General features: G+C 44.5%; 1 protein-coding gene across 1 annotated transcript in view; it reads left to right on the top strand.

Annotated features, from left to right (window-relative positions):
- Positions 1-24630, top strand: part of LOC106560274 (lysosomal cobalamin transport escort protein LMBD1) — a 304463-nt gene that overhangs the window by 137702 nt on the left and 142131 nt on the right. The window contains exons 6-7 of the mRNA XM_045701048.2: positions 3848-3936; positions 15276-15349. Coding sequence (XP_045557004.2) covers positions 3848-3936; positions 15276-15349 — 163 coding nt within the window. The remainder of the gene's footprint in view (positions 1-3847; positions 3937-15275; positions 15350-24630) is intronic.

Here is a 24630-nt window from a genome sequence, read left to right on the forward strand (position 1 = left end):
TTGTCCAGTAGCGATTTTATTAATTGTTCAGCAGTAGAAGATGTTGAGGAGCCTTTTAGTCCTAGACTTGGCGTTCTGGTACCGCTTGCCGTGCGGTAGCAGAGAAAACAGTCTATAACGTGTGTGACTGGAGTCTCTGAGAATTTTATGGGCTTTCCTCTGATCTCGCCTATTATATAGGTCCTGGATGGCAGGAAGCTTGGCCCCAGTGATGTACTGGGCTGTTCGCACTACCCTCTGTAGCGCCTTACGTTCAGATGCTGAGCAGTTGCTATACCAGGCGGTGATGCAACCGGTCAGGATGTTTCCACGGTGCAGCTGTAGAACCTTTTGAGGATATGGGGACCCATGCTAAATCTTTTCAGTCTCCTGAGGGGAAAAGGTTTTGTCGTGCCCTCTTCACGACTGTCTTGGTGTGTTTGGACCATGATAGTTTGTTGGTGATGTGGACACCAAGGAACTTGAAACTCGCGACCCGCTCCACTTCAGCCCTGTTGATGTTAATGGGGGTGTGTTCGGTCCTTCTTTTCCCGTAGTCCACGATCAGCTCCTTTGTCTTGCTCACATTGAGGGAGAGGTTTTTGTCCTGGCACCACACTGCCAGTTCTCTCTGACCTCCTCCCTATAGGCCGTCTCATCGTTGTCGGTGATCAGCCATTCTACTGTTGTGTCGTCAGAAAACTTAATGATGGTGTTGGAGTTGTGTTTGGCCACACAGTCGTGGGTGAACAGGGAATGCAGGAGGGGACTAAGTACACACCCCAGTGTTAAGGATCAGCGTGGCAGACGTGTTGTTGCTTACTCTTACCACCTGGGGGCGGCCCGTCAGGAAGTCCAGGATCCAGTTGCAGAGGGAGGTGTTTAGTCCTAGAGTCAGCTTAGTGATGAGCTTTGAGGGCACTATGGTGTTGAACGCTGAGCTGTAGTCAATGAACAGCATTCTCACATAGGTGTTCCTTTTGTCCAGGCGAGGATGGGCAGTGTGGAGTGCGATTGAGATTGCGTCATCTGTTGGGGCGGTATGCAAATTGGAGTGGGTCCAGGGTGTCCGGGAGGATGCTGTTGATGTGAGCCATGACCAGCACTTACATGCAGGTGGAAATAGTTGAGCCTCATGCTTTAGAGTATAGTCATTGATGTTGTTGCCACTACTAAACCCTCTACCAATAGTCATTGATGTTGTTGCCACTACTAAACCCTCTACCAATAGTCATTGATGTTGTTGCCACTACTAAACCCTCTGCCAATAGTCATTGATGCTGTTGCCACTACTAAACCCTCTACCAATAGTTATTGATGCTGTTGCCACTACTAAACCCTCTACCAATAGTCATTGATGTTGTTGCCACTACTAAACCCTCTACCAATAGTCATTGATGTTGTTGCCACTACTAAACCCTCTACCAATAGTCATTGATGTTGTTGCCACTACTAAACCCTCTACCAATAGTCATTGATGTTGTTGCCACTACTAAACCCTCTGCCAATAGTTATTGATGCTGTTGCCACTACTAAACCCTCTACCAATAGTTATTGATGCTGTTGCCACTACTAAACCCTCTACCAATAGTTATTGATGCTGTTGCCACTACTAAACCCTCTACCAATAGTCATTGATGTTGTTGCCACTACTAAACCCTCTACCAATAGTCATTGATGTTGTTGCTGCTACTAAACCCTCTACCAATAGTCATTGATGTTGTTGCCACTACTAAACCCTCTACCAATAGTCATTGATGCTGTTGCTGCTACTAAACCCTCTACCAATAATTAATGATGTTGTTGCTGCTACTAAACCCTCTGCCAATAGTCATTGATGTTGTTGTCACTACTAAACACTCTACCAATAGTCATTGATGTTGTTGCCACTACTAAACCCTCTGCCAATATTTATTGATGCTGTTGCCACTACTAAACCCTCTTCCAATAGTCATTGATGTTGTTGCCACTACTAAACCCTCTACCAATAGTCATTGATGTTGTTGCCAATACTAAACCCTCTATCAATAGTCATTGATGTTGTTGCCACTACTAAACCCTCTACCAATAGTCATTGATGTTGTTGCCGCTACTAAACCCTCTACCAATAGTCATTGATGCTGTTGCTGCTACTAAACCCTCTACCAATTGTCATTGATGTTTTTGCCGCTACTAAACCCTCTACCAATAGTCATTGATGCTGTTGCCACTACTAAACCCTCTATCAATAGTCATTGATGCTGTTGCTGCTACTAAACCCTCTACCAATTGTCATTGATGTTGTTGCCACTACTAAACCCTCTATCAATAGTCATTGATGCTGTTGCTGCTACTAAACCCTCTACCAATAGTCATTGATGTTTTTGCCGCTACTAAACCCTCTACCAATAGTCATTGATGCTGTTGCCACTACTAAACCCTCTACCAATAGTCATTGATGTTGTTGCCACTACTAAACCCTCTACCAATAGTCATTGATGCTGTTGCTGCTACTAAACCCTCTATCAATAGTCATTGATGCTGTTGCCACTACTAAACCCTCTACCAATAGTCATTGATGTTGTTGCTGCTACTAAACCCTCTACCAATAGTCATTGATGCTGTTGCTGCTACTAAACCCTCTACCAATAGTCATTGATGTTGTTGCCACTACTAAACCCTCTACCAATAGTCATTGATGTTGTTGCCACTACTAAACCCTCTACCAATAGTCATTGATGTTGTTGCCACTACTAAACCCTCTACCAATAGTCATTGATGCTGTTGCTGCTACTAAACCCTCTATCAATAGTCATTGATGCTGTTGCCACTACTAAACCCTCTACCAATAGTCATTGATGTTGTTGCTGCTACTAAACCCTCTACCAATAGTCATTGATGCTGTTGCTGCTACTAAACCCTCTACCAATTGTCATTGATGTTTTTGCCGCTACTAAACCCTCTACCAATAGTCATTGATGCTGTTGCCACTACTAAACCCTCTACCAATAGTCATTGATGCTGTTGCTGCTACTAAACCCTCTACCAATAGTCATTGATGTTGTTGCCACTACTAAACCCTCTACCAATAGTCATTGATGTTGTTGCCACTACTAAACCCTCTACCAATAGTCATTGATGCTGTTGCTGCTACTAAACCTTCTGCCAATGTGTAGTTGGATTAATGCTGTTGTTTTCCTTAATAAATAACAGTTAAAGCCATTCCCAGGAATACATTCCATCTCTAGTCAGAGTTTGGGAATGTCTATTTTAGTCCAACAAAATGCACACCTTGATCCATTTAATTGCGGGTCCAAAAGAAATGCTACAGTAAATGAACTTTGTCATCAACCCTGAAGAAGGCTTTCAATACAAAAACATGAATATTTCAATATTTCACTCCATCCTGTTGGTTTCAGTGGCAGGTGTTAGCTAGTCTCTCGGCTCAGACTGGGGGGGATTTTTAGACATTCTGACAGTGAAGAGAGTTCCCTGAATACATTCCCTTCAATGCTAGGTAAATAAACTTGTCTAGCAGGGACAACTTTATGTAAATAGTGTATGGGAAACTAAAAGTTGTTTTGCACTACTGATGATGCTGACGGCTGTTGATAGAAGCAATTATTATCAAGGGACGTAATCAAAACATTGTGTTTCCATTAAGAAATGCACTGGAGATATCCAAAGTCATGGCTTCTCTAATACATTTACTTTACAAAGTAGGCTATCACATATTCTAACCTGCATTTCACAGTTGGGCTTATTTTAACTCGCCTGGTCCCAGATCTGTTTGTGCTGTATAGCCAACTTTGATCAGATCTGGGACCAGGCTATATCATATTTTACTTCTAATAAAGCCAATGGTTTTAATGAATAGTATTTTTTGCAGGGCCTTTGTTCCTCTTGAAGCCCCACCTAATCAGAATGGTACCCAGTGGGAGAAGATGCAGTATCTGTTTGAGGAGCTGGGGAACAACCGTAAGTATTGTCTGACTGGTCACACTTTACAGTAAGGTAAGCTTTAAATAACACTTTACAGTAAGGTACGCTTTAAATATCACTTTACAGTAAGGTACGCTTTAAATAATACTTTACAGTAAGGTACGCTTTAAATATCACTTTACAGTAAGGTACGCTTTAAATATCACTTTACAGTAAGGTACGCTTTAAATAACACTTTACAGTAAGGTACGCTTTAAATAGCACTTTACCGTAAGGTACGCTTTAAATAGCACTTTACCGTAAGGTACGCTTTAAATAGCACTTTACCGTAAGGTACGCTTTAAATAGCACTTTACCGTAAGGTACACTTTAAATAGCACTTTACCGTAAGGTACGCTTTAAATAACACTTTACCGTAAGGTACGCTTTAAATAACACTTTACAGTAAGGTATGCTTTAAATAACACTTTACATTTAGGTATGGTTTAAAAGTTGTACCAAAACGACAATTACACAATTTCTAACAAAGTTTGACCTGTTTACGTGATTTATAAACTACATATTAACTATTTATAACCTACTTATAAACCATTGACAGACAGGTGTGTTACCACCTCACTAATATTCCAATGTGGCTTACACACACAGTCCTTTGATCAGATAGCCCTCGTGAATGACCCACCACATCACTCACTCCATCACTCTGTCTCAGTGTGGTTGGTAATGAATTTCCATTTAGTGCTGCTATTGAAAAGCTGTATGGGCCAGACAGAGCGATGGATGGATGGATGGATGGCTGACACAAGGCTGCATACTGAGGTGACGTGTGGACTTGGCAGAGGCAACATTTTCCCTCGTCAATGTCAACCATCCTCATTGTGCCACTCGCAACCATCTGTCTCCCGGAAAAAAAGGGAGAAAGCCTCCCTTGCTTTGATGTGTCACTCAAGAAAGACGGTTCTCTCTTCACTGCAGAACTGTGACCAGTATGACCCCTTCCCTCTATAGCAGTTCATACGTATATATATAAATATATTTCTATTTCTCCTAACGTGACTTGCATTTGAATGTGCCAGTCCAAGTTGAGTGGTCCCCTATGATCCTCATATGTCTGCTGTCTGTGTGTGGGTCCATGTGAATGTCTATCTACACTGTATATAGGACCTAATGCCTGTGTACACTGTATGTAGGACCTAATGCCTGTGTACACTGTATATAGGACCTAATGCCTGTGTACACTGTATGTAGGACCTAATGCCTGTGTACACTGTATATAGGACCTAATGCCTGTGTACACTGTATATAGGACCTAATGCCTGTGTACACTGTATGTAGGACCTAATGCCTGTGTACACTGTATATAGGACCTAATGCCTGTGTACACTGTATATAGGACCTAATGCCTGTGTACACTGTATGTAGGACCTAATGCCTGTGTACACTGTATGTAGGACCTAATGCCTGTGTACACTGTATGTAGGACCTAATGCCTGTGTACACTGTATGTAGGACCTAATGCCTGTGTACACTGTATGTAGGACCTAATGCCTGTGTACACTGTATGTAGGACCTAATGCCTGTGTACACTGTATGTAGGACCTAATGCCTGTGTACACTGTATGTAGGACCTAATGCCTGTGTACACTGTATATAGGACCTAATGCCTGTGTACACTGTATGTAGGACCTAATGCCTGTGTACACTGTATGTAGGACCTAATGCCTGTGTACACTGTATATAGGACCTAATGCCTGTGTACACTGTATAGAGGACCTAATGCCTGTGTACACTGTACTTGTTAAATCTTGGGCTTACAGATAGTCGTGACAGAGCCAGCTTTATAGCCAACTAGGTGAATGAATAAGTTGGCCTTTAATGGTGGGTTTACAGTTGGAGCAGAGCATGAAGAGGCAGCAGCCGGGGTCATGTTGGGCACCGCTCCAAGAGAGGAATCAGGAGGCTCTCCGGGGCTCTGCTCCGGGGCATCTGGGGATCAGGGGGGGAAGTCAACCCATCTGTCACACTCTTCCACTGTGGCCTGCAGTCAGATCCTGGCCCTGGCTGCCTCTTCTACCCCTCCCCACCCCTTCTGATACCCCTCCTACCCCTAAATTCCCTCTGACCCTTTCCTCACCCTTCCTGACTGTCCTCCCACCTCTCTCCTCTCTCCAACACTTTTCTCACACTTCCTGACTCTCGTCCCACCTCTCTCCTCCCTCCAATGCTTTCCTCACCCTTCCTGACTCCTCTCACCATGCCCAACCCCTTCCTCAGGGCTATTGATCTTCTACTGCAGCCTCCCTTCCTGTGGGGAAATTTCAGTGTTGCTCAGGAGGAAGCGTCTGTCCCCCAAATGGCACCCTATTCCCTTCATAGTGCACTACTTTTGACCAGTGCCCTGTTTAAAAATTAGTGTAATGTACAGTATAGTGAATAGGGTGCAATTTGGGACGCATACAACATTAAGGCAGGATCATCCCTCCGCTAATTCCCCCTCTCTCTCCTCTCTCTCTCCTACTCCAGATGGGAGGTTAATTGAGCAAGGGGGAGACACTCCTCACTAAGTCAGCCTCCCGACCCCGGCCCAGCAAACCGCTAATTTAGGCCACAAACTGCTGCGACTGCAGCTCAAATGGGGTGGCCATTACATTATCCACAATGGTGCAATGAGGCATGCCAGTGTAGAAATCCCCTCAGCGACTTGGCTACATCCCAAATTGCTCCCTATTACCCTTCTGGGCCCTTGTCAAAAGTAGTGCACTATGTAGGGAATAGGGTGCCATTTGGGACGCAGAATAGCTGCCTGGAATTGCTTGTGCTTTCTTGCAGGGCTTGTAGGTTGAAGCAGGGCTAGTAGGTTGAAGCAGGGCTAGTAGGTTGAAGCAGGGCTAGTAGGTTGAAGCAGGGCTAGTAGGTTGAAGCAGGGCTAGTAGGTTGAAGCAGGGCTAGTAGGTTGAAGCAGGGCTTGACTTCTGCATCTGGGACATGGGTTGGTTCCTATTTTGTGCAGTGAAGATTGACTATTGGTTCCAATCTTTTCTAGACCTGAATGTCACTTTCTTCTCTAACGCCAGTCATCTGTGTGTGGTTTTAATACGCTCAAGGGCATGCTCTCCAGTCAACCATTCTTCCCTCTGTTTCTCTGAGAGGATCAGTCAGGGTGGTAATTTATCTCTCCCTGCATTTCCCAAAGTGGATAGACACACTCTCCTTCCTCTTCCCTCCTTCCCCTCCAAGTCTTTGAGAGAGAGAGAGACTCCACAGTAATCCAATGATAGCCTTGAGTGACTGTGTGGCAGAGAGCTACTGTCCTCTCCTCTGAGGGGTGTTAAGGCTGTCGCAGACTCTCATATCCTGGTCCCACACCCAGTCTTCTCTCTCACAGCCTCGCAACCATACTGGAGACATTAGAATTCATTTTAAACCACCCAAAATGTAAAGGATATATGTAATTTAGCAGGTGCTTATTAAAAGTGTTTTTGCGAAACCACCTAGCCTATTTTTACATTCCTAACAAAAGCCAGTTAGAGTATAATGAGTGTATAATGATTTCATATATGGGATTGGACCTACAACCCTGGCTTTGCTAGCACCACCCTTTTACCAAAAGTCACCACAACCCTGGCTTAGCCATCACCACTCTCTTACCAATAGTTACCCACGACCCTGGTTTTGCTACCACCACCCTCTTACCAATAGTCACCACGACCCTGGCTTTGCTAGCACACCCCTCTTACCAAAAGTCACCACGACCCTGGCTTTGCTAGCACACCCCTCTTACCAATAGTCACCCACGACCCTGGCTTTGCTAGCTCCACCCTCCTACCAATAGTCACCCACGACCTTGGCTTTGCTAGCTCCACCCTCCTACCAATAGTCACCCACGACCTTGGCTTTGCTAGCTCCACCCTCCTACCAATAGTCACCCACGACCCTGGCTTTGCTAGCACACCCTCTTACAATAGTCACCCACGACCCTGGCTTTGCTAGCACACCCTCTTTCTATTTTTTATTTAACCTTATTTAACTAGGCAAGTCAGTTAAGAACAAATTCTTATTTACAATGACGGTCTAGGAACAGTGGGTTAACTTCCTTGTTCAGAGCCATAATGACAGATTTTTACCTTGTCAGTTCAGGAATTCGATCTAGCAACCTTTCGGTTACTGGCCCAACGCTCTAACCACTAGGCTACCTGCCGCCCCTATCTTACCAATAGTCAATCAAGACCCTGGTTTTGCTAGCACCACCCTCTTAGTGGGTATTAAAATGGCCTTGTTTTTCACAATCAACACCTTATGCTTCATTACCTTCCAGGTGTGTTCCCTGGATCAGAGCACTGGGCCAGGGAACACACACACAACCACAGACACACACAACCACCGGTTCCCTGGCCCACTGCTCTGATCGTGGCGTGTCCCAGTGCATAATGTCTACCCCGAAGGGCTTTCTGTTTCACATCAACTAAATGGGGTCAAATGCACCCCAGAGATTCAGGGTGTTATGGTGACTGGTTACACACACGAACAGAAGCCGTCTGTGTCTTTCATGCTTGCAAAACATTCTATCCTCAGCGGTTCACTTCCATGAAATTATTAATTATTTGAATGATCAGTCAGTGGTTCATTCCATTTAAATGAATGATCAGTTCAATTTGAGCTATTTTATTTTTCTGGCTGGGTCTCGTCTCTCAGGGTCCGTTGAATGAATTTCTGTTTCGTTTTGGAAAAGCATAAAAAAGCCTGTAAGGCAAAAGCATCCGTGTTCCTATCAGTAATGAGGCTACGGTAGTTTTCAGTTGTGTAGGGGAAGGTTTCAGTCTGGCTGGATTGGATATATGGCATAGACAAAACAAGACTGCATCTCAAATGGCATGGGTCCTGGTTAAAAGTAGTGCACTATATACAGTTGAAGTCGGAAGTTTACATACACCTTTGCCAAAAACATTTAAACTCAGTTTTTCACAATTCCTGACATTTAATCCTAGTAAAAATTCCCTGTCTTAGGTCAGTTATGATGACCACTTTATTTTAAGAAAGTGAAATGTCAGAATAATAGTAGAGAGAATTATTTATTTCAGCTTTTATTTCTTTCATCACATTCCCAGTGGGTCAGAAGTTTACATACACTCAATTAGTATTTGATAGCATTGCCTTTAAATTGTTTAACTTGGGTCAAACGTTTCAGGTAGCCTTCCACAACCTTCCCACAATAAGTTGGGTGAATTTTGACCCATTCCTTTTGACAGAGCTGGTGTAACTGAGTCAGGTTTATAGGCCTCCTTGCTCACACACACTTTTTCAATTCTGCCCACAAATGTTCTATAGGTTTGAAGTCAGGGCTTTGTGATGGCCACTCCAATACCTTGACTTTGTGTTCCTTAAGCCATTTTGCCACAACTTTGGAAGTATGCTTGGGGTCATTGTCCATTTGGAAGAACCATTTGCGACGAAGCTTTAACTTCCTGACTGATGTCTTGAGATGTTGCTTTAATATATCCACATACTTTTCCTCCCTCATGATGCCATCTATTTTGTGAAGTGCACCAGTCCCTCCTGCAGCAAAGCACCCCCACAACATGATGCTTCCACCCCCGTGCTTCACGGTTGGGATGGTGTTCTTCGGCTTGCAAGCCTCCCCCTTTTTCCTCCAAACATAATGATGGTCATTATGGCCAAACAGTTCTATTTTTGTTTCATCAGACTAGAGGACATTTCTCCAAAAAGTACAAACTTCGTCCCCATGTGCAGTTGCAAACCGTAGTCTGGCTTTTTTATGGCGGTTTTGGACCACTGGCTTCTTCCTTGCTGAGCAGCCTTTCATGTTATGTCGATATGGGACTCATTTTACTGTGGATATAGATACTTTTGTACCTGTTTCCTCCAGCATCTTCACAAGCTCCTTTGCTGTTGTTCTGGGATCGATTTGCACTTTTTGCACCAAAGTACGTTCATCTCTAGGAGACAGAACGCGTCTCCTTCCTGAGCGGTATGACGGCTGCGTGGTCCCATGGTGTTTATACTTGCATACTTTTGTTTGTACAGATGAATGTGGTACCTTCAGGTGTTTGGAAATTGCTCCCAAGGATGAACCAGACTTGTGGAGGTCTGCAATTTTTTGTCTGAGGTCTTGGCTGATGTCTTTTGATTTTCCCATGATGTCAAGCAAAGAGGCACTGAGTTTGAAGTTAGGCCTTGAAATACATCCACAGGTACACCTCCAATTGACTCAAATTATGTCAATTAGCCTATCAGAAGCTTCTAAAGCCATCACATAATTTTCTGGAATTTTCCAAGCTGTTTAAAGGCACAGTCAACTTAGTGTATGTAAACTTCTGACCCACTGGAATTGTGATACGGTGAAATAATCTGTCTGTAAACAATTGTTGGAGAAATCACTTGTGTCATGCACAAAGTAGATGTCCTGACCGACTTGCCAAAACTATAGTTTGTTAACAAGAAGTTTGTGGAGTGGTTGAAAAATGAGTTTTAATGACTCCAACCTAAGTGTATGTAAACTTCCAACTTCAACTGTAGGGAATAGGATGCAATTTGGGACTGTCCCAAAACAGCCCCCCCTCACCTGTCTGATTCAGAGGGGTTGGGTTAAATGCAAAAGACACATTTTGGTTGAATGCATTCAGTTGTGCATCTGAGTAGGTCCCCCCTTCCCCTTTCCTTAGCCCTCCTGCTGACCAGATCAAGAGACTGGAGAAGCAGACCCATTTAATAAGACCAATACCAGGATGGAAGGCTGAACAAGTGATGCCACACTGAAGAGTTTTTATGCCTGTCGGCAGTTTCTGTGTTCAACAATAGTTAGTGACTCAGACTGTTGAGAAGCATTGGAAGAAAGTGCAGCTGTTTTTTAAGACAATATTGTCTTCTGATCACTAAATATTTTAAAGCTTGTTGTCAATGTTCAGCAATATCTGGGTGTTTAGCCTTTTGATACTGAGAAGCAGTGGAAGAAGGCTGTCCTTTAGATTAAAGGAAATATATGAAACATATTATCAGGGAACAACTCACCAGCTCCCCCCCCCCCCCCTTCCCCCAGTAGCCAACAGTAATAGTAATGACACATGATTAAAACAATACTGTGGTCACTGGTGAATGGTTTTATTCTCTTTGACCCCTGTTCCATATTCACCCTTTAAACACGCTGTAAACACCTCGCTGTACTGTATGACAGGATTGCTTGGATATCTACTACTATCCATGTACAGTTCGATAAATATCTTGTGCTTGAACCATAAGGGGCATAACAACAGTATTTTTCCATGGCTCACCAGCTATTTGAACAGACAGACCCCCCCAGGTCTTACACCAACATGTCTCAGACAGCTTCTCACCTTTGCTCTACATCCACTTCCACCAGTGTGTGTGTGTGTGTCTCTCTCTCTCTCTACATCCACCACTTACCACCATCTGCATGCCTACTAATCCAGTTGCAGCTTAGTGTGCGTGTCCATATCTGCATGATTCCATCTCTGCTACAGACAGGGAGGAGACGCAGCCGAGTGCTGTCTGGGAGTGCTGGGGCTGAAGCAGCTGTTTTAATAAACACTTCTCCTCACTGCATCGGTGGAAGGTAGGAAGGCCCCTCTCCTCGGTGTACACAGAGCCTGAAGGGGCTAGGCTATATGCACTAGGAGATAAGGGGTTCCTGATCTCATTCCTGCACTTAGAGATTCCTGCAGAGTTGGATAGAAGGTACATTTTCCACAAAGCCTGTTTTGCATGGGCATTAAAAGCTTTATAGATGTATGTCTGTTCAGACTACACAGTCCAGCACAGTAGGTGGTGGTATGCATATTTTCAGTTTGTTTACAAACTGCCAATGAAGAATAATAATAAGAAAATGGACTACTTTAAAATGGCGATAGCCCCCAATGGTGCTGCTGAGAGTGGTGGAGGTTTGCCTTCTCTCCTTGACTATGAAACCTAGCTTTCTTCTGCTGATGCTGAGAGTGGTGGAGGTTTGCCTTCTCTCCATGTCTATGGAACCTAGCTTTCTTCTGCTGATGCTGAGAGTGGTGGAGGTTTGCCTTCTCTCCATGTCTATGGAACCTAGTTTTCTTCTGCTGATGCTGAGAGTGGTGGAGGTTTACCTTCTCTCCATGTCTATGGAACCTAGCTTTCTTCTGCTGATGCTGAGAGTGGTGGAGGTTTGCCTTCTCTCCATGTCTATGGAACCTAGCTTTCTTCTGCTGATGCTGAGAGTGGTGGAGGTTTGCCTTCTCTCCATGTCTATGGAACCTAGCTTTCTTCTGCTGATGCTGAGAGTGGTGGAGGTTTGCCTTCTCTCCATGTCTATGGAACCTAGCTTTCTTCTGCTGATGCTGAGAGTGGTGGAGGTTTGCCTTCTCTCCATGTCTATGGAACCTAGCTTTCTTCTGCTGATGCTGAGAGTGGTGGAGGTTTGCCTTCTCTCCATGTCTATGGAACCTAGCTTTCTTCTGCTGATGCTGAGAGTGGTGGAGGTTTACCTTCTCTCCATGTCTATGGAACCTAGCTTTCTTCTGCTGATGCTGAGAGTGGTGGAGGTTTACCTTCTCTCCATGTCTATGGAACCTAGTTTTCTTCTGCTGATGCTGAGAGTGGTGGAGGTTTGCCTTCTCTCCATGTCTATGGAACCTAGCTTTCTTCTGCTGATGCTGAGAGTGGTGGAGGTTTGCCTTCTCTCCATGTCTATGGAACCTAGCTTTCTTCTGCTGATGCTGAGAGTGGTGGAGGTTTGCCTTCTCTCCATGTCTATGGAACCTAGCTTTCTTCTGCTGATGCTGAGAGTGGTGGAGGTTTGCCTTCTCTCCATGTCTATGGAACCTAGCTTTCTTCTGCTGATGCTGAGAGTGGTGGAGGTTTGCCTTCTCTCCATGTCTATGGAACCTAGCTTTCTTCTGCTGATGCTGAGAGTGGTGGAGGTTTGCCTTCTCTCCATGTCTATGGAACCTAGCTTTCTTCTGCTGATGCTGAGTGGTGGAGGTTTGCCTTCTCTCCATGTCTATGGAACCTAGCTTTCTTCTGCTGATGCTGAGAGTGGTGGAGGTTTGCCTTCTCTCCATGTCTATGGAACCTAGCTTTCTTCTGCTGATGCTGAGAGTGGTGGAGGTTTGCCTTCTCTCCATGTCTATGGAACCTAGCTTTCTTCTGCTGATGCTGAGAGTGGTGGAGGTTTGCCTTCTCTCCATGTCTATGGAACCTAGTTTTCTTCTTCGTCTGATGTGGAGCACCACGCCTGGTAATAGACTGTATTCTCTCTGTCTAATCCCCTGAAAAATCTGATTTAATAAACCCAAAGCCGACAGAGGCAGCAGACAGAGGCAGCAGACATAGCATCCCCCGGTCTGTCTCTTTGTGCGGGGACTTCACTGATGCTGTCCTCTGCAGAACCTGCCCAGCGTATTGTCTCTCGTACTTACCAAGCTCAGACACTTAACAAAAGCTGGGGGAGATCACAAAGGAAAACACCTATTCAAATGGTAATGCTCATTTCAGGCTTTCAGACTTCAAACGCGTTTGTTCTTTTCCCCGTTATGCCCACACGACAATTAAGCGCAAGTATTTCATTTATATCCATTTTCCTCCTGTGTCTGTGTCCTGGAAAGTCCTAGCCTACAAAAGTGGTTTGCGACAAACGGAAATGCAGCGTCTATGTTGGGGATGTCATCAATAAATAAAGGGGAGTTTGTTGTTTTTGATGATCAAATGACTGCTCCGGAGGAAATAGGTGTTTGTGATTTGAAGTAGAATGATTGAGCAGCCTGGTAGGCAGCAGGATACTGTAATATCTAGGCTCAACATGACAGGTGATCTCGACTCCACTGGGCATACCTGGGTTCAAATACTATTTGAAATCATTTCCAATAATTTGAGTGTTTGTTTTAGCCTGCCTGGAGTGCCAGATGGGCAGGGTTTGCACTTTTGGGACTTCTACATCAGTTCCGTTGTGCCAGGCAAGCTCAATTAAGCCCAGCTAAAGTATTACAAATATATTTGAACCCAGGTTATGGTGGAACAGTACAGAGAACCAGGGTGAACCAGCACGAAGAGTAACAATTACGGGCAACCTTTAGAACCATCACAATAGTCACAAGACTACAAACCCTGGCTATCTAGCAATCCAGGTTGTCAGGGTTTATTTGATTTATTTTAAGGCTAAATAAAATAAAACCATTTCAGGTCTGCTGCTAGGCACCTCAGGGCTTATGCCTGCTTCTGAGGGCCACAGGGGGAACTGTGGCAAGAAGCAGGGGGAACCATGAGTTGCCAACATTGGGGCTGCTTTCAGCCCTCTCTTCCCTGACAGTTGGGATCCTATCATGGGAGAGAGGCGATCACTCTCCCCATCAATCGTTCTGTCTTCTGGGTCTTCTGGCTCCATCCCTGACAGCTGGTCTGACTGACACCCACTGTCCCTCACCCCTGACGGGTAGCCCCGGCCACCTTCTCCCCCCTTCCCTTCTCATCAAATGGCCTTTCTTCTTCTCCATCAAAGGTGACACACATCAAGCTAATCAACAGGACAGAGAGCCAGGCGTTGGATTGTTTAGGATCGAAAATAGTATTAGACTTTTCTCAACATCAATCAAATTATAATCAATCAAATGTAGTTCATAAGGCTCTTTTTACATCAGCAGTTGTCACAAAGTGCTTTACAGATACCCAGCCTAAAATCCTAAAGAACATCCATTTTAAATGTTCTTTAGAAATGGTAAAGTACACTTTTGTTAATATGCTGAACTCTGAAATAATATACTGCGATAATATTAGTGCTTTCTTTATGTCCTGTTTCATATAATACACTCTTTTGCATTTGAAATGATATTAGACTGTTCTAAATGTCCTTTTTCATTTTCTAAATGTATTTTTCCTGATGTACGGAAAAAGTTTGTTTCGAGGCCAAAAATATCTGTGACCTTTCTGTGACAACCCTTGAACCAGAGATGAAATGGGGGAACGAATGGAAACAAATCGAACATGTACATGATCTGAAACAGGCACCTCTTTCAGCTGATTGAAATATCCCCTCAAGTGTCCCTTTATCATTTCAGTTACAGTTACAGGAAGAGAACAGAATAGAACATGCTCACACTGTTTGGCATCTACTTACAATGTTTTTTTGTGCCCTCTCTCTCTCTCTCTCTCTCTCTCTCTCTCTCTCTCTCTCTCTCTCTCTCTCTCACCCTCCCTTCTCTCTCACCTTCCCTTCTCTCTCTCTCTTTCTCTCTCTCTCTCCCTTTATCTCTCTTGCTTCTCTTTCTCCCTTTCCCTCTCCCTCTCCCTCCCTTTCTCTCTATCTCTCCCTTTCTCTCTTGCTTCTCTTTCTCTTTCTCCCTTTCTCTTTCTCTCTATCTCTCCCTCTCCCTCCCCTACAGATGGTGTACCAGCCCTGTCTTTCTCCATCAGCTCCTTGACCTTGATTGGCATGCTGGCAGTGATCACTTACACGGTGTGTGTGTGTGTGTGTGTGTGTGTGTGTGGTGTGTGTGTGTGTGTGTGTGTGTGTGTGTGTGTGTGTGTGTGTGTGTGTGTGTGTGTGTTTTGATCACTTACATTGTGTGTGTCCTGGCAGTGATCACTTACAGGGTGAGTGAGTGGGGACCAGGGACCTTCGACGGATGGCTGATGGCCGCTGTCACTTCATTGATTTGCATGTGGCTCGAGAGGGCCGTAACCACACATAAAATAATCTAATCTTCAAAAGGGAAAGGTTCCAAGTGTTACCGGTCCAGTGGCTTAAAGGGACATGACCTCCCTGTCTGTTCAGTCATGTATGTAGGCTGAAACCCATGACCTTGGTGTTACTAACGCCACATTCTAACCAACTGAACTACACAGGATTGGAAAGGGTACAGTTTTGAAGTGAAATATTTAGCACACATCAGTATTTCTACTACTACTACTACCCCTGCTACTACTACTACTACTACTACTACTACTGCTACTACTACTACTACTATCACTACCACTACAGTACCACTACTACCACTACCACTACTACTACCGCTTCTACTACTACTACTACCACTACTGCTACTACTACTACTACTACTGCTGCTACTTCTACTACTGCTACTACTACTACAACTACTACTACTACTACTACTGCTACTACTACTATTGCTGCTACTACTACTACTACCGCTACTACTACTACTACTACTACTGCTACCACTACTTCTACTACTACTTCTAGTACTGCTACTACTACCACTGCTACTACTACTATTGCTGCTGCTACTACCACTACTACCGCTTCTACCACTACTACTACTACCGCTACTACCACTACTACTACTACCGCTACTACCACTACCACTACTACTACCGCTACTACCACTACTGCTACTACCACTACTACTACTGCTACTACCACTACTACTACTACCACTACTACTACTGCTACTACCACTACTACCACTACTACTACTATCACTACCACTACCACTACTACTACCTCTACTACTACCATTACCACTACTACTACTACTACTACTACTACTACTACTACTACTACTACTACTACTACTACTACTAATACCACTAATGCTACTACTACCATTACCACTACTACCACTACTACTACCATTACCACTACCACTACTACCACCATTACCACTACCACTACTACTACCATTACCACTACTACTACTACCACCACGACCACCACTACTACTACCACCACCACTACTACTACCATTACCACTACTACCACCATTACCATTACCACTACTACCACTACCACTACTACTACTACTACTACTACTACCACCACGACCACCACTACTACTACCACCACCACCACTACTACCATTACTACCACCATTACCATTACCACTACTACCACTACTACTACTACTACTACTACTACTACTACTACCACCACGACCACCACTACTACTACTACCACTACCACTACTACAATTACCACTACCACTACTACCACTACTACTACTACTACTACGGCCACTACTACTAGTACTACAACCACCGCTACCACTACTACCACTACCACTACTGCTACTACCACCACTACTACTACTACTACCACCATGACCACCACTACTACTACCACCACCACTACTACTACCATTACCACTACCACTACTACCACCATTACCATTACCACTACTACCATTACCACTACTACCGCCCCACCACCATTACCACTACCACTACTACCACCACCACTACTACTGCTACCACCACCACCACTACCACTACCACTACTACTACCACCACTACTACCACTACTGCTACCACTCCCACTGCTGCTACTACCACTACCACTACAACTACCATTACCACTACTACCAACACTACTACCATTACCACTGCTACTACCACCACTACTTATACCATTACTACCACTAACACTACTACTACCATTACCACTGCTACTACTACTACCATTACCACTGCTACCACTACTACTACTACTACTACTACTACTATCATTACCACTACCGGTACTACTACTACCACCACTACTACTACCATTACCACTACTACTACCATTACCACTGCCACTACTACCACCCCACCACCATTACCACTACCACTACTACCACCACCACTACTACTGCTACCACCACCACCACTACCACTACCACTACTACTACCACCACTACTACCACTACTGCTACCACTCCCACTGCTGCTACTACCACTACCACTACAACTACCATTACCACTACTACCAACACTACTACCATTACCACTACTACTACCACCACTACTTATACCATTACTACCACTAACACTACTACTACCATTACCACTGCTACTACTACTACCATTACCACTGCTACCACTACTACTACTACTACTACTACTACTACTATCATTACCACTACCGGTACTACTACTACCACCACTACTACTACCATTACCACTACTACTACCATTACCACTGCCACTACCATTGCCACTACTACTACCACCACCACTACTACTACCATTACCACTACTACCACCCCACCACCATTACCACTACCACTACTACCACCACCATTACCACTACTACCACTACTACTGCTACCACCACCACCACTACTACTACCACCACTACTACCACTACTGCTACCACTCCCACTGCTGCAACTACCACTACCACTACAACTACAATTACCACTACTACAACTACCATTACCACTACTACCACCACCACCACTACTACTACTACCACCACTACTTATACCATTACTACCACTAACACTACTACTACCATTACCACTGCTACTACTACTACCATTACCACTACTACCACTACTACTACTACTATCATTACCACTACTACCACTACTACTACTACTATCATTACCACTACCGGTACTACTACTACCACCACTACTACTACCATTACCACTACTACTACTACCACTGCCACTACCATTGCCACTACTACTACCACCACCACCACCACTACTACTACCACTACTACAACCACCACCACTACCACTACTACCACCACCACCACTACTACTACCACCACTACCACCATCGCCACCACTACCACCACTAGTACCAAATTGTCATATTTGAGTAAAAGTAAAAATACCTTAATAGAAAATGACTCAAGTTAAAGTGATAGTCACCCAGTAAAGTGCTAAGTAAAGTAAAAGTCTAAAAGTATTTGGTTTTAAATATACTTATGTATCAAAAGTAAATGTAATTGCTAAAATATACTTAAGTTTCAAAAGTACCAGCACCATTTTCTTGTTTTTTTTAATTATGCATAGCCAGGGGCTATCTCCAACACTCAGACATCATTTTCAAGCGAAGCATTTGTGTTTAGTGAGTCCGCCAGATCAGAGGCAGTAGGGATGACCAGGAATCTTCTCTTGATAAGTATGTGAATCAGACCATTTTACTCTCCTGCTAAGCATTCAAAATATAACGAGTACTTTTGGGTGTCAGGGAAAATGTAAAACGTACATCATTTTCTTTAGGAATGTAGTGAAGTAAAAGTTGTCAAAAAATATAAATAGTAAAGTAAAGTACAGATACCCCAAAAACGACTTAAGTAGTACTTTAAAGTATTTTTACATAAGTACTTTACACCCCTGCTACCACTACTGCTGCTACTACTACTACTACTACTACTACTACTACTACTACTCTACTACTACTAGTAATACTACAGTGTTGTCTTAGCCTAAGGTGAACACTATCTATTTGACTAAATATTTGGTTCAGTGAATTTAGTTAGAGACGTGTTAGAGAAGAGAGAACATGTATGAATCACAGCATCTTAGAGACCTACAGATGCTCTCAGTGATTGAGGGGCCTTTCAGTATTAGTAATGCTTTGTGATTCTAGGAATGTGGCATTCAATCACTCACATTCGCTGTCGTCTCTCACCTGAGAGTGCTGGGGGCTTTTGACGTGATGTATATGCACCCTCCGCCGTTGCACTTGTTCGCCCCCTATTTATACATGTCAGGCTCAGGGGCCATTTAATATAGGCCTGTATTTTGATTCCCTCAGCATACTGTAGCTGACCCAGGTTTTTCTACCAGATAAGAGAAATTGACTGTGCCCTAACACTCCTTAATGTTGTCTATTTTTCATGGCTGCTATCATGGTAACTAGTCTGTGAACTGAACATGTCTGGAGGGGGTGGGGTGGTGGTGTCAGTACATACGGAAGTACATACGGAAGTTTACATACATTTAGGTTGGAATCATTAAAACTCGTTTTTCAAGCACTCCACAAATTTCTTGTTAACAAACTATAGTTTTGGCAAGTCGGTTAGGACATCTACTTTGTGCATGACACAAGTAATTTTTCCGACAATTGTTTACAGACAGATTATTCCACTTATAATTCACTGTATCACAATTCCAGTGGGTCAGAAGTTTACATACACTAAGTTGACTGTGCCATGGCTTTAAAAGCTTCTGATAGGCTAATTGACATGATTTGAGTCAATTGGAGGTATACCTGTGGATGTATTTCAAGGCCTACCTTCAATCTCAGTGCCTCTTTGCGTGACATCATGGGAAAATCAAAAGAAATCAGCCAAGACCTCAGACAAAAATTGCAGACCTCCACAAGTCTGGTTCACCCTTGGGAGCAATTTCCAAACACCTGAAGGTACCACATTCATCTGTACAAACAATAGTATGCAAGTATAAACACCATGGGACCACGCAGCCGTCATACCGCTCAGGAAGGAGACGCGTTCTGTCTCCTAGAGATAAACGTGCTTTGGTGCAAAAAGTGCAATTCAATCCCAGAACAACAACAAAGGACCTTGTGAAGATGCTGGAGGAAACGGGTACAAAAGTATCTATATCCACAGTAAAACGAGTCCTATATCGACATAACCTGAAAGGTCGCTCAGCAAGGAAGAAGCCACTGCTCCAAAACCGCCATTAAAAAGCCAGACTACGGTTTGCAACATGGGGACAAAGATCATACTTTTTGGAGAAATGTCCTCTGGTCTGATGAAATAAAAATAGAACTGTTTGGCCATAATGACCATCGTTATGTTTGGAGGAAAAAGGGGAATGCTTGCAAGCTGAAGAACACCATCCCAACTGTGAAGCACGGGGGTGGCAGCATCATGTTGTTGGGGTGCTTTGCTGCAGGAGGGACTGGTGCACTTCACAAAATATATACCATCATGAGGATGAAAAATTACGTGGATATATTGAAGCAACATCTCAAGACATCTGTCAGGAAGTTCATGCTTGGTCGCAAATGGATCTTCCAAATGGACAATGACCCCAAGCATACTTCCAAAGTAGAGGCAAAATTGCTTAAGGACAACAAAGTCAAGGTATTGGAGTGGCCATCACAAAGCCCTGACCTCAAATCCTGTAGAAAATGTTTGGGCAGAACTGAAAAAGCGTGTGCAAGCAAGGAGGCCCACAAACCTGAATGTTACACCAGCTCTGTCAGGAGGAATGGGCAAAATGCACCCAGTTTATTGTGGGAAGCTTGTGGAAGGCTACCTGAAACATTTGACCCAAGATAAACAATTTAAAGGCAATGCTACCAAATACTAATTGAGTGAATGTAAACTTCTGATTTGGCTAAATAATGAATGAAGTTCATGGATTTTGGTGGGATTTCAGGTATTCAATTTATTGTCCAATGTCACTTTTTTTTTCTTAGAATGCACTAATATATTTTCTTATTGTATCTGGATTTTCCACCACAAAAATGTTAAATTAAAGACAGTTATGTGTGTCATATTTGCATAAATGTACCAGGTGTATTTGCATATATTAATAATTGAACATCAAGGGTTGGAGCTAGGCTGCAACCACCAAACAACTGCTCTGTCTACTCTACCTGCGCTGACCTGCACTGTCTAGACTGCCTCATTAATTACTGTTGTCACGTTCTCAGGCATTATTAAACAAGTATGTCAAGGAAGATACCCATGGGATTTAAAATCAAAACGCTTGGCTTTTACACCTATCTAAACATACTTCAAATTGTTTGTGAGATCAGATATAATATCACTATCATCCCAGTCATCATTTTTGGAAGTTTCTTTCATTTCCGCGCATCTAACTAGTAATCATTCCAACTGTATTAAATTATAACTTTTTTCAATTCACTTTTTTCAAAAAATTAACACATCAAAATAAAGTTCAGTTCTCTTTCTTGTGTTGTTCAGTAAGTGTCAGAGGGTGCGTTAAATCCCAAGAGGAAGCATGAGCATTCTTATAGAATCAACGGAAAGACGATGTATCCCGTTGAGCCCATTACAGCCATTACTAGGTGTGTTTGACAGGTCATTACAAACATTTCCACGGTCGCAACGTTAATGGGAAAAAACGACAGACACGAGTATGAAAGAGTCGCAGGAGTAAAAGGAAAGCAATCAATCCAGCGAGATTTAAGTGACAAGTGGATTTTGTACCCCTCAAATAGACGGATCCTCAGGTGGGATGCGCGTTGCTACACACACACACACACACACACACACACACACACATACATATATATATATATATATTTAATGCTGTTATTCAAGTAATGACATGTCGTCCCCCATTGAAAGCAGTCCAGGCCTCTTTGTATAAACAATACACAGTCACATAGATTGAGTTTCTAAGGAGCCTATCACTCTTTAAAGATGTATGATCCTGCTCAGCAGGGATTTAACCCCACTGTTCTGTTCTCTCTGCTTCACTTTACTTTCTTACTGTCCTTCTTTAAAGAGTGGATAATTACACTGGACACTTTTTATTTTTATTCAACCTTTATTTAACTATTAGTCCGTTAATTACAATGAGGGCCTCCCCCGACCAAACCCTAACCCGGACGACGCTGAGCCAATTGTGCGCCGCCCTATGGGACTCCCAATCACGGCCGGTTGTGATACAGCCTGGAACCAAACCAGGGTCTGTAGTGATGCCTCTAGCACTGAGATGCAGTGCCTTAGACCACTGCACCACACGGGAGCTTCTGGAGGATAGAGATGTTGCCCGCGTTCCAAATGGCACCTCATTCCCTATTTAGTGCACTACTTTTGACCAGAGCCTAAAATAGTGCCATAAGTCATATAGGGAATAGGGTGCCATTTGGGATGCAGACGTTGCTGGTCTTTTCAGCTTTGCTGGGTTGTGACCCCATGTTGTTAAAGAGCCTTGGGGAGAGAGGCCTGCAGGAAATCAAGTCTCCCAACAAGCTTTGTGTTTTGATGTGTTGTGATGCTGAGTCAATCACACAAATAGGCTTCCTTGTGGGAGACAAATCAGAGGCTGGGAGTTCTCTCTTTCATTCCGTCTCTCTTTCTTTCTATTTCTCTCTCTCTCTCTCTCTCTCTCTCTCTCTCTCTCTCTCTCTCTCTCATATATATATATCTCTCTCTCTATATATATATATATATAATCTCACACCCTTTTATCTTCTGTTCACCCTCTCTCCTCTGTTCATAGGGAGAGAATGCTGCAGAATCCCCTACTCTCCTTCACTCCTCGCTCCTCTCACCCTGGTCTCTCCATAGTGGAGTCCTCTCTCCCTCTACTCTCACCCTGGTCTCTCCATACTGGAGTCCTCTCTCCTCTCACCCTGGTCTCTCCATACTGGAGTCCTCTCTCCCTCTACTCTCACCCTGGTCTCTCCATACTGGAGTCCTCTCTCCCTCTACTCTCACCCTGGTCTCTCCATACTGGAGTCCTCTCTCCTCTCACCCTGGTCTCTCCATACTGTAGTCCTCTCTCCTCTCACCCTGGTCTCTCCATACTGTAGTCCTCTCTCCTCTCACCCTGGTCTCTCCATACTGGAGTCCTCTCTCCTCTCACCCTGGTCTCTCCATACTGTAGTCCTCTCTCCTCTCACCCTGGTCTCTCCATACTAGAGTCCTCTCTCCCTCTCCTCTCACCCTGGTCTCTCCATACTGGAGTCCTCTCTCCTCTCACCCTGGTCTCTCCATAGTGGATTCCTCTCTCCTCTCACCCTGGTCTCTCCATACTGGAGTCCTCTCTCCCTCTCCTCTCACCCTGGTCTCTCCATACTGGAGTCCTCTCTCCTCTCACCCTGGTCTCTCCATAGTGGAGTCCTCTCTCCTCTCACCCTGGTCTCTCCATACTGTAGTCCTCTCTCCTCTCACCCTGGTCTCTCCATACTGTAGTCCTCTCTCCCTCTACTCTCACCCTGGTCTCTCCATACTGTAGTCCTCTCTCCCTCTCCTCTCACCCTGGTCTCTCCATCCTCTCACCCTGGTCTCTCCATATGAGTCCTCTCTCCTCTCACCCTGGTCTCTCCATACTGGAGTCCTCTCTCCTCTCACCCTGGTCTCTCCATAGTGGAGTCCTCTCTCCCTCTCCTCTCACCCTGGTCTCTCCATACTGGAGTCCTCTCTCCCTCTCCTCTCACCCTGGTCTCTCCATACTGTAGTCCTCTCTCCTCTCACCCTGGTCTCTCCATAGTGGAGTCCTCTCTCCCTCTCCTCTCACCCTGGTCTCTCCATACTGGAGTCCTCTCTCCCTCTCCTCTCACCCTGGTCTCTCCATACTGGAGTCCTCTCTCCTCTCACCCTGGTCTCTCCATACTGGAGTCCTCTCTCCCTCTCCTCTCACCCTGGTCTCTCCATACTGGAGTCCTCTCTCCTCTCACCCTGGTCTCTCCATAGTGGAGTCCTCTCTCCTCCCACCCTGATCTCTCCATAGTGGAGTCCTCTCTCCTCCCACCCTGGTCTCTCCATACTGGAGTCCTCTCTCCTCTCACCCTGGTCTCTCCATACTGTATTCCTCTCTCCTCCCACCCTGGTCTCTCCATACTGGAGTCCTCTCTCCCTCTCCTCTCACCCTGGTCTCTCCATATGGATCCTCTCTCCTCTCACCCTGGTCTCTCCATAGTGGAGTCCTCTCTCCCTCTCCTCTCACCCTGGTCTCTCCATACTGGAGTCCTCTCTCCTCTCACCCTGGTCTCTCCATACTGGAGTCTCTCTCCCTCTCCTCTCACCCTGGTCTCTCCATACTGGATGTCCTCTCTCCTCTCACCCTGGTCTCTCCATAGTGGAGTCCTCTCTCCCTCTCCTCTCACCCTGGTCTCTCCATACTGGATTCCTCTCTCCTCTCACCCTGGTCTCTCCATAGTGGAGTCCTCTCTCCCTCTCCTCTCACCCTGGTCTCTCCATACTGGAGTCCTCTCTCCTCTCACCCTGGTCTCTCCATAGTGGAGTCCTCTCTCCCTCTCCTCTCACCCTGGTCTCTCCATAGTGGAGTCCTCTCTCCCTCTACTCTCACCCTGGTCTCTCCATAC

The sequence above is a fragment of the Salmo salar genome, chromosome 18 (genome assembly GCF_965601325.2).
Source record: "Salmo salar chromosome 18, fSalSal1, whole genome shotgun sequence".
NCBI classification, from domain to species: Eukaryota; Metazoa; Chordata; class Actinopteri; order Salmoniformes; family Salmonidae; genus Salmo; species Salmo salar.